Genomic DNA, 11,813 nt, shown 5'->3' on the forward strand with positions numbered 1-11,813 from the left:
GAAATATGCATTCTAGGTGTGTCTATCTTGTCAAAGTATTAAAAGTAGGGATTTCCCAGTATTTTAGGGGTTTATTTTAGTACTACTACTACTACTTCTACTACTCAGAGACCATTATATTACACCATAGAAAATAAATCTTGTCATTGTTAAAGTACATTTCTATAAATGTTTGGGTCAGTTAAACTGAAATCTCTACCATTTTAGCCAAATCTTCTGAATTTCATCCAAAAACTCACTCTCAAGAGATACTAGGTTGGCAGCTGTGCATTACAATTATGCTTGTGTATTGGTCCTCATCTTAAGTCATAGCGACCAACTGTCATTATAAAGTCAGGACTCTCCCGTTTGACAATCTGAGGAAAAAAATTTGGACTGTTCTTTGTATGGAAATGACCCTTGCATGTCCCAGGACTATGCTTTTTTGAATAGCAAATGAGAATAAGGAACAGAAAAAAAGCTTTAAATCTAGTAGCTCAATAATCCAAACATACTGTTGTTTTGGGTCATGACGGTATTGTGTTAGGATGTCCTGCTTTATCTCTCTCTATGAAAAATTAGCCGATATGTCTGAAGTTAAGGTAGATTCTTTCATTAATATTCTGGAGTTTTGTTCACATTATGGGAAACTGTTATTTTTTTCAAAACAATTCAAATATGCCAGAACTAAAGCTGGTATTTAGCAACTGTTGGACTAGGCTCTGCCATCTTAAACAAGTTGTTGGTATAATTAATAGTAATTAAATAGATGAATGTGATATTCCAAGTGAATGGGTATTTGGAATGGATTATAGAATCATAAATATCATTATTACCTTGTTTCAAGGAATTTCAGACTTCAGCCCATAGCTGCCAACTGTCTGGATATTTAAGACTTGAACTTGGTGTGCCATATCTATAAACTCGGGACTCGTTTGCTGTGACTATAAAATCTCAGTCTAGGTTTATTTTGAATAGTCCAAACTCATTGCAGTTTTGGCTATGACAGAAGTGTGCATTAAGGTATCCAGTTTTAGCTCTTTGAAAAGTTGGCTGCTTTGCACAGTAGCTAGCAGATTTGATTCTACAAACCCTGCTCCTTTTATTGTATTATTCAATCTTATTGTTTTCTCTTGTTTTTTTTAAGGCAACTTGATGAAAGAAGAGAGTACTTAACGAAACATGGATATGACCAAGATGTGTTGGATTTTGAGCTGACCAAGCATCGTCAACTTCATTCATTCCTACCCAACACAGCGGTCGGATCCCCAGCTTTCCTTAGTGCCGTGTCACCAGCAATCAGCAATCAGGCTGCTTCCTCACCAGTCAATATCTTTTCCCCTTACATCACCAGGGAAGATGGTTTTGCAGCTGCATCTCCCCCATCTATGCCTCAATCCAAAACAAATATGAATGATAATACTCAGCCATTGAAAGGAAAAAATGTTGGAGGATTAGATGATCTTATGAAATATGTAGATTTTTCGGCTCATCCTTACACAGTTGTTGGAAAAACAGATGATAAAAAGTCCCTGAATGAACTTAGACGAGAGCAAGACCATAACAGATGGGACCCACATTTTGATACAGCTGCTGAAGAGGTTATGACAGGGAATGTGCAAAGTTCCGAGAATGTTTCTACAGCTGCTGTGGAACCAAAAGGAGAAACGTCCACTAATAGCAGTCGCAAATCCAGTACAGATTTAAGTGCTTCTCAAAATGCTATGTCTGATATAATAAAATTACAGCAGCAGCAAGTTCCCACAACTAGTTTAGGACAGGTTCCTGTAGGCCCTGGACCACCCAGCAATACAATGACAGCAGGGCCATACCACCACCCTCAACAGCAACTGATGCAGCAGCAACAGCCACCCTCTCATCTTCCATCTCATCCTCATCACCCGACAGCCACTAACTTCAACCAATTCCAATTCCCATTTCCGATGCAACCGTTCCCAAATTTCCAACCATTCCCACCCTTGTCCTCATCTGTTACCTCCTCTTCTCACAGTCAGGCAACAGGAGCAGGGGGGCACCCCATCCCTTACAATATGGGTCAGTTTATCACTCATGCTTACAACAACATGATGCCTCCTCCTCCTCCTTCATCAATAGCACCCCCTCCTCAACAGACCAACCAAGAGATAAACAATTTAGTCTCCTCTTCTGTCTCGACCAGTAGTTCCACCATGACCACTACACCAACAGTTTCTGTGCCACCTCCACAAACACCTAGTCAGAGTTTACCAAACAATTCTTCAATAGGTGTTCCAAATATGGCTGTTGCTCCTCCAGCTTATTCCTTTCCCAGTGGCACCCCTGTCCCTGCCTCCTCTGTTTCTCAACAACAGCCAGCTGCTACTAGTCAGACGGCAATTCTGCCTCCCTCATCTTCTGCTGCTGCTGCTGCAAACAATAACATTGTCACACCCAGTCATCCAACTAATCCACAGCAACAACAGTCAGGGTCGTCGTCTTATAGCAATGGTTAGTGTTGACGAGATGCCACCTAAAGTCTTTCATTCTGAAAAAAAAAATATAATTCTTCTTGCCTTTTTGTCTTCATGTCAAATATTTATTATTTCCTGAATAATATGGTTCTAACAAGTCTTTCGAATAATTAGGTATTTTAAACTTTTTTTTGTGTGGAAAGTAGCAAGCATACTTCCAGCTATTGCCTAATTGTGATGTTGACAGCAATGACCATAATAATAATTATGATTATGATTACCATGCGTCTTGTAGTCTATTTAATCAGTCAATCTGTAGTGTGAGCTCAATACAACAAACTGTACATTATTGTAAATTATAAAGACAATGTTATGGCTTCACCAACAGTTACTTTGACTAATTAGACTACAAACCGACCCCATTTTTATAGCTACGGTTACTACTGCTGTTATACAGTGGTTTGAATTTATATATGTAAAAGATAATATCGTGTTAACTTGAAAATGCTTAAGAAGTGAAAATATTTCTGACAACAGCTGAAATATGTTGGTGGTGGTTCTAGTTCTAGAGAGGATGAGTTGGGTGAAGGAGTAGATTTGTTATCATTATGAATATTGGTTGCTTGATAGTTTTACTGACTTTGGCATATCCTAGGGCAGATTGTACCAAAAATTTTCAGGGTTTTTCTGTGTATTAGACAAACATTAATCAAAAACAAAGAGATGGGAGTTTATAAATCTGATGAAACGGGTTAAAAGTGGAAGAGAACATAGTGAGCTGGTAATTAAGTGTTTGGTTTAGGTTATTTTTACTGATGTTATAATCTTGTTAGTTACTCCCAACAATTTATTTAATTGTGTGCCACCACCTTCTCTCTCCTTCAAATGCGACTGCTCTGTCGACGCTCATTCTGAATGATAAAATTTCAAAACAGTATTAAGCGGATTCCCATGTCACTCACTATAAGTTAAGCTTTTTGAGTTTGTACTTAACACAATCACTTGACCATTATTTGAAGTGCATTTTGCAATTCTCAGTATAGTAACATCAATATATCATGTATGTTTTACACCCTATATCATGCATTCTATCCATGTTAATAGATTATTTGTTCATAAATTAAAATCATGTATTGTACCTATCATTTTCATATTATTTATTATATGCCAGAGTTTCTGGTATGAATCATTTAAATTACCTCGTTATTTTTCCTTTAAAATTTTAAATTAAATTTTCCCAGTCCCTATAAGGTCTTACCTACTTCCTTTTATTTTTCTTTTCTTTCGTTTTTTTTTAAATCCAGAGAATGCCTTCTCATAGTTCTTGAAATTTTAGGTTCTTTATTATGTACACACACACACAAAAAACAAAAACATGTACTTGGTGACAATCAACAGCATATCTGTAGATTTATTTCCTCCCGGTATCTTTTTCGTCAAGTGGATGTTTAATAATAATAATAATGTAACAAGTTTGATGATTGAAATGACTCAGTGGTGCATGTGATGCGTTTATGATGATTACAATTGGTGTTAGAAAGATGTATTGGATGATGAATCGGATTAAGTAAGTAATGTGTCTTTATGACAGATCAGCTTGTTCATTGTCAACCATTGATGCTAATGTTGACACATTGGACCTGCTTACATATGTTTACATTACTTTATGCTCATTTCATGATGATTAGTATTTAACTTAACTTATTTAATGGAATATTTAATTATAATCATAAATCTATTCCTACCGGTGGCTCCATGATAAGAATAATTGTATCAATTACAGGTTTAGTTTTATGTACCTCATATTTCTGGTATATTTATGATCCCAGAGCTAATTCAGGGAATACATTTTTTTTTTCTCTCTCTTAAAGTGAAAGACATACCGATGAGAGTTTCAGGTCACATTATTGGTTAGAAATTGGTTAATTTTGAAGTCCAGTGCGAAGGAATTGTATAAACCCAGGTTATGTTAGGGTTTAAAAACTTTTAAAAAACAAAAACATCGTTTTAATATCCGTTATTCGCATTTAAGCACAGGTTGGAGCTTTTAGCTGTAAAGAGTGCCTTTAAATAGTAGTTCTTACGGAATAGGTCTTCAACCGTCTTTCTTAATCTTAACTGCTTAAAATTGTCCTATGGTATAGGTTATATATATATATATATATATATATATATATATATATATATATATATATATATATATATATATATTACTGAAATGTCGGTCCTAGGCAAGCTTAAGGACCACGGGTCTACGGTTACTGGGAAATGAGAACTGCAAGGACTGGTTCCAGTCCTTTTCAACATTGAACATTCTTAAGGGACTGTTAGGACTGTTCGTTCTTGGATAGGGGGGGGGAAATCAGAAATTCTTATCCACAGGATCTCTTCCATAACTGAAGATTTCTTATGATTCCAAATTCACATTTCAAAGGACAGCTTTTTTAGTGCCATGATTGGGATGAATCAGCAGATGTCAGTAGTGTGGCGTTGTCTCGAATTTTTATTCTATCAGCTCTTGTCAATATCATCACTTTATGTCTATTAATCTTATTCATCTCTTCTTATGATATAAATTATGAAACATTTCCTTATGATTTTAGTTTTGAATTGTTTCTTTTGTCAAACTTCATGTTTCATTCCTTGCATTTCTGTCCATTTTGACTGAGGTTTCATTATATGATTCATCATACAAATTCGAAGGATTTTGTGTTGAGAATTCTTTTTTTTATGGCAAAAGAACAAATCTGACCAGAATTCTTTTTGTCATCAAAATCATGGCTTATTTCTGTAGTGCAAGTTAGTCTACTTGGAAAGAGTTGTGTGGTGATACGCATTTTTAATTTGCTGAATTTAAATATCAGTTTTTGTTACTGGAGAGTAAAGATTAAATCATCATCATTTAAGAGATATAAAGACTTTCTTTAAAAAATTGTACAGGCTTCTTTTTTTGGCTCTCTGGATTTTTTTCTCTTGTTCCCTCTACTCTCAAGAACTTGTCATGTAGATGTAATCATGTGAATTTCATTCGCTGAATCTTGGAATCTCCTATCTTTCACCACTTTCCATATTTCCTTTCCTCGCATGTAACGTAAAAGTTTATTTGTATACAAATAAATATGATATTCACAGTTGTTTTTGTTGTTTTTGTTTAGTACAAGTGGTTCTATAATCCATGCCAGCATGCAAATTTACACATAGGTTTAAGGTACTTGCACTGTTCTATATAAAAAAATAATTTAATAGTAAAATGTTTTGACAAGCATGTTTAGCCAACTTTTGATAGATGGGATGGCTAGTCGTGAAATCATTGGTATTTTATTCTGTCTCATTGAAAGTCTTGGAACTAAGCACATATGCTGTATGTTCATTTAACGTCTGTTTGAATGGCTTTTTGTAAAAATACATATATAACCTTTGAATACTCATTTGAAGGTAGGAGTCCTAAGATTTACATTTAGGGGTTTTGTTCGACACAACTGAAATAAAAAACACTTATTTTGACCTAACAATTGTACAGCAGTGTTAACTTTTGTTTTTGTTTTCTGTGAATTTGACTCCATCGAGCATGTAAAGAATTATGCTTTTTATTAGATTTGATCAAAGGATGTGTTTGGGCAAATTTGATTAAATTTAAGTAGGCCTACTCGGTAAAAGACTCAACAGTTGAGACAAATTTGTGCTTTCATTTAGGATTTGTTTGGTTTTAGATTGCTTATATTTTCTTTTTTTTTTTTTTTGGGGGGGGGGGGGGGTGTCCGAAGAATGTTTGCCAAGTCTGACATTGTACAGATTGTGTCAGACTGATCTGGTGGTACAGAACTTGTTAAGAGTTGATTTCTGAACGCGTTGGATGTGTTTGACTGATAATTTAATCACCATTTTCAGTTCGTTTGATTTGTTGTTGCATTGAATTGCTCCCCGTTGGCTTCTTCCTCTTTGAATATATGCAGTTGTTGACATGATTTGCTTATCTGACAAATAGACTTGCTGTCCATCTTAGACGTTACATTTGTTTTGAATTTACTTTTTTTTTTTGTAAAGAATATCTCTCCTGCTTTTTCATTCTTCTTCTCTTACCTCATCTTCAGCCTATTATTTTCTTCAGATGGACAAGTGATGTTACATTACGACAGACAACTTATCTTGTGCTTTGCTACTGCTTGTGAATTGGTTTTCACGCTGTTGACTAAATGTTGTTATTATCAAGTCATAAGTATAAAAATATATATTTTCTACATATTGTTGATCATCTGTTTCAACTTTTGGGTGAGATAGATCAACAGTGATACAGCTTTCTGGAATTATGAATGGTTATAACAAACGTTGAATTTAGAATCCTTAATGGTTACATCGTATTTGTATCCTTTTTCATTGCTTTAAGAATGGATTGAGATTGACATTTAACAAGGAAAAAATCTAAAAAGAAAAGCAGCAACTTTCACACGGCAAGTCTTCAAATAAAACTCCAAGTCTTAGTTATTTTTATCGATTCAGAAATAAAATTTGAATTTTGAACAAGGGAAGGTTTTATGGACTTTTTCTTTTTAGCTTTTGGCCTAATACATTGTTGAATATTAAAATTTGATTCATCTGGCACTGGAAGGAAAAAGTCTCTCTACTTAGACAAGGAAAATTCACGACACTTCTGCTAGGATAGGATAAAAGGTTTCTTTCTTCCTTTTCCCTCACTCCAAACATAAAGCTTGGTAGGCAGGAAGAATAGTGCTTTGCTCAATTTACTCCTTGTATTATTCATATAATATATATTACATATTGATCGTTGGGGAATGCAATGCAATGCACATTAAATTATGCTATTAACATTTTTCGTCATTGTGTTGGTGTTGGTTTTTTTACTTCCTTAATCTACATTTTTTTTGGTTTAAAATGTAGATGCCTAATGGTGGTTGGTTGATGATGATGACATCAAGACAGGTTTACCCTTGATGACCCGTCAATTCGTCTCTTTTTACCCTCCCTCCCCCCCCCCCCCCCCCCCCCTCCTCTCTCTCTCTCTCTCTCTCTCTCTCTCTCTCTCTCTCTCTCTCTCTCTCTCTCTCTCTCTCTCTCGCTCTCTCTCTCTCTCTCTCTCTCTCTCTCTGAGGGGTTCCTGACCTTCCATAGTGGGCAGGGAGGTACTTGCTGTGTCTACTATCCCCCTGTATCTGTTTTTCATGTCTTTATCTTGGCATGAGATTGTACTTGGTTTTGTCCTGACCCTGGCCGGATACCCTAGCTGGGAGGGAAACAGTCAAATGTTTAGTTAAGAGTTTTGGGAGATGATATTTTTTTCCTTGTAAATAAGCTCCCTGTTATGCACTGAATTTTGTTTTGTTTACACATTATATATGATTTGTAAACATTTGAGTGTATCCCTCTTAGTCTTAGTTGGGGCCTGTGCTTGTGTCTGGATGAGACTCATAGGATCTCAAAGTACTTTGATAATGTGCTCTTGGAATCTACATCTGTTTTCTATTTGAACCAATTCCCCTTTGTCTTACCTTTTCTTGGTTGCTTTAATTGTAATTCTAGAACTTTTTACTATCCCATTTTCTTCCTTTTTACTTGCGCTGATATGACCTTAATGTGTTGCAAGCGCCGTAAAAACCCTCAAAAGCAAACGAAACATCCTTGGCTGGGAGGGAAACAATCGAATGTATAGTTAAAGTTCTGGGAGTTTATATTTTTTCCTTGTAAATCATCTCTGCTGTGTATTGATATTTTTTTATTTCTGACATACGATTTGTAAACATTTGAGTGTCTTCCTCTTAGTGGGATCTTGTGCTGGTGTCTGGGTGAGACTTTTAGGTGATCTCAAACTAAGTACTTTGATAGTGTGCTCTTGGAATCTACATCTGTTTCCTATTTGAACCAATTCCCCTTTGTCTTACCTTTTCTTGTGTGCTTTAATTGTAATTCTAGAACTTTTTACTAACCCATTTTCTTCCTTTTTACTGGCCTTGCTATGACCTTAACGTGTTGCAAGCGCCTTAAAAACGAACAAACCCTTGATGATCCGTCAATTCGTCTCTCTCTCTCTCTCTCTCTCTCTCTCTCTCCTCTCTCTCTCTCTCTCTCTCTCTCTCTCTCTCTCTCTCTCCCCCCCCTCCCTCCCTGGGCGGGGTTCCTGACCTCCCATAGTGGCAGGTTGGCACTTACTGTCTTCTAAACAGCTGTTTTCTAAGTTGCTTTCTGTCTTTGTCTTGGAATGAGATCTCTTGGTTTTGTCCTGGCGCTGGCCGGAGTCCTTGGCTGGGAGGAAATAGTGGATCTTGTGCTTGTGTCAGGATGAGACTTATCTGATCTCAAACTAAGTACATTGCTGGTATGCTCAGGGAATCTACACCTGTCCCTCTTTGTTCCCAGTTCCCCTTTGTATTTTTATTGGGTGCTTTAATTGCTATTCTATAATTTGACTATCCCATTTTCTTCCTTTTTTACTGGCGCTGATATTATCCAAATGTGTTGCGAACGGCGTTAAATCCTTAACAAAAACAAACAAGAGTGGTTGGTTAGTGGAGATCGCAGTAAGACAGATTTACCCTTGGTAATCCCTCAGTTCGTTTCTTTTACATACTCGCTGTGCAATTATTGGCATAATCAAAATTAAATACTTCTCAAAGAGATACGTTTTCAGTTTCAGATTCTTTTTGAATCTATCAACTCGGCTGTCATGTCTCGAGACAGTGACAGTGGAGTGAATTCCAAGTGGTAAGGCCTACTTTACTGAATGACCCGCAACAAAAACGGCTAAGATTAGATATAATCCAAAGATTTCTAGGAATTAAATTTCATGAGTTATTTCTATTTGTTTTTTCGTGATCGCACAACACTCGATGTTGCATTATTTATCACTACCCATTGCTGTGAGTTTGTTTGGTTTTGTTTTGAATTAAATTTTTTTCTTCATAATGGGAGCGATCTATGTTTCCGTCCTACCGAGTCATCAATCATGTGATTTGTTGCTGCTGTCCAACGATTTGCCAGAAATTCTTATCCACAGGATCTCTTCCATAACTGAAGATTTCTTATGATTCCAAATTCACATTTCAAAGGACAGCTTTTTTAGTGCCATGATTGGGATGAATCAGCAGATGTTAGTAGTGTGGCGTTGTCTCGAATTTTTATTCTATCAGCTCTTGTCAATATCATCACTTTATGTCTATTAATCTTATTCATCTCTTCTTATGATATAAATTATGAAACATTTCCTTATGATTTTAGTTTTGAATTGTTTCTTTTGTCAAACTTCATGTTTCATTCCTTGCATTTCTGTCCATTTTGACTGAGGTTTCATTATATGATTCATCATACAAATTCGAAGGATTTTGTGTTGAGAATTCTTTTTTTATGGCAAAAGAACAAATCTGACCAGAATTCTTTTTGTCATCAAAATCATGGCTTATTTCTGTAGTGCAAGTTAGTCTACTTGGAAAGAGTTGTGTGGTGATACGCATTTTTAATTTGCTGAATTTAAATATCAGTTTTTGTTACTGGAGAGTAAAGATTAAATCATCATCATTTAAGAGATATAAAGACTTTCTTTAAAAAATTGTACAGGCTTCTTTTTTTGGCTCTCTGGATTTTTTTCTCTTGTTCCCTCTACTCTCAAGAACTTGTCATGTAGATGTAATCATGTGAATTTCATTCGCTGAATCTTGGAATCTCCTATCTTTCACCACTTTCCATATTTCCTTTCCTCGCATGTAACGTAAAAGTTTATTTGTATACAAATAAATATGATATTCACAGTTGTTTTTGTTTGTTTTTGTTTAGTACAAGTGGTTCTATAATCCATGCCAGCATGCAAATTTACACATAGGTTTAAGGTACTTGCACTGTTCTATATAAAAAAAAAATTTAATAGTAAAATGTTTTGACAAGCATGTTTAGCCAACTTTTGATAGATGGGATGGCTAGTCGTGAAATCATTGGTATTTTATTCTGTCTCATTGAAAGTCTTGGAACTAAGCACATATGCTGTATGTTCATTTAACGTCTGTTTGAATGGCATTTTGTAAAAATACATATATAACCTTTGAATACTCATTTGAAGGTAGGAGTCCTAAGATTTACATTTAGGGGTTTTGTTCGACACAACTGAAATAAAAAACACTTATTTTGACCTAACAATTGTACAGCAGTGTTAACTTTTGTTTTTGTTTTCTGTGAATTTGACTCCATCGAGCATGTAAAGAATTATGCTTTTTATTAGATTTGATCAAAGGATGTGTTTGGGCAAATTTGATTAAATTTAAGTAGGCCTACTCGGTAAAAGACTCAACAGTTGAGACAAATTTGTGCTTTCATTTAGGATTTGTTTGGTTTTAGATTGCTTATATTTTCTTTTTCTTTTTTTTTTTTTTTTTTGGGGGGGGGGGGGGGGGGATGGGGGGGGATGTCCGAAGAATGTTTGCCAAGTCTGACATTGTACAGATTGTGTCAGACTGATCTGGTGGTACAGAACTTGTTAAGAGTTGATTTCTGAACGCGTTGGATGTGTTTGACTGATAATTTAATCACCATTTTCAGTTCGTTTGATTTGTTGTTGCATTGAATTGCTCCCCGTTGGCTTCTTCCTCTTTGAATATATGCAGTTGTTGACATGATTTGCTTATTCTGACAAATAGACTTGCTGTCCATCTTAGACGTTACATTTGTTTTGAATTTACTTTTTTTTTTTTTGTAAAGAATATCTCTCCTGCTTTTTCATTCTTCTTCTCTTACCTCATCTTCAGCCTATTATTTTCTTCACGATGGACAAGTGATGTTACATTACGACAGACAACTTATCTTGTGCTTTGCTACTGCTTGTGAATTGGTTTTCACGCTGTTGACTAAATGTTGTTATTATCAAGTCATAAGTATAAAAATATATATTTTCTACATATTGTTGATCATCTGTTTCAACTTTTGGGTGAGATAGATCAACAGTGATACAGCTTTCTGGAATTATGAATGGTTATAACAAACGTTGAATTTAGAATCCTTAATGGTTACATCGTATTTGTATCCTTTTTCATTGCTTTAAGAATGGATTGAGATTGACATTTAACAAGGAAAGAAATCTAAAAAGAAAAGCAGCAACTTTCACACGGCAAGTCTTCAAATAAAACTCCAAGTCTTAGTTATTTTTATCGATTCAGAAATAAAATTTGAATTTTGAACAAGGGAAGGTTTTATGGACTTTTTCTTTTTAGCTTTTGGCCTAATACATTGTTGAATATTAAAATTTGATTCATCTGGCACTGGAAGGAAAAAGTCTCTCTACTTAGACAAGGAAAATTCACGACACTTCTGCTAGGATAGGATAAAAGGTTTCTTTCTTCCTTTTCCCTCACTCCAAACATAAAGCTTGGTAGGCAGGAAGAATAGTGCTTT

The 11,813-nt window shown here is 35.4% G+C and overlaps 1 protein-coding gene across 4 annotated transcripts in view; it reads left to right on the forward strand.

Moving 5' to 3' along the window:
• Window positions 1-3,803, forward strand: part of LOC144974678 (uncharacterized) — a 35,898-nt gene extending 32,095 nt beyond the window's left edge. For all 4 annotated transcript variants that reach the window (XM_078917784.1, XM_078917785.1, XM_078917786.1 and 1 more), the window contains one exon: window positions 1,127-3,803. In XM_078917784.1, coding sequence (XP_078773910.1) covers window positions 1,127-2,471 — 1,345 coding nt within the window. In that variant the 3' untranslated portion in view covers window positions 2,472-3,803. The remainder of the gene's footprint in view (window positions 1-1,126) is intronic.
• Window positions 3,804-11,813: the final 8,010 nt, after the last annotated feature.

The sequence above is a fragment of the Berghia stephanieae genome, chromosome 6 (genome assembly GCF_034508935.2).
Source record: "Berghia stephanieae isolate SIO BIC M18660-M18661 chromosome 6, UCSD_Bste_1.3, whole genome shotgun sequence".
Taxonomy (NCBI): Eukaryota; Metazoa; Mollusca; class Gastropoda; order Nudibranchia; family Aeolidiidae; genus Berghia; species Berghia stephanieae.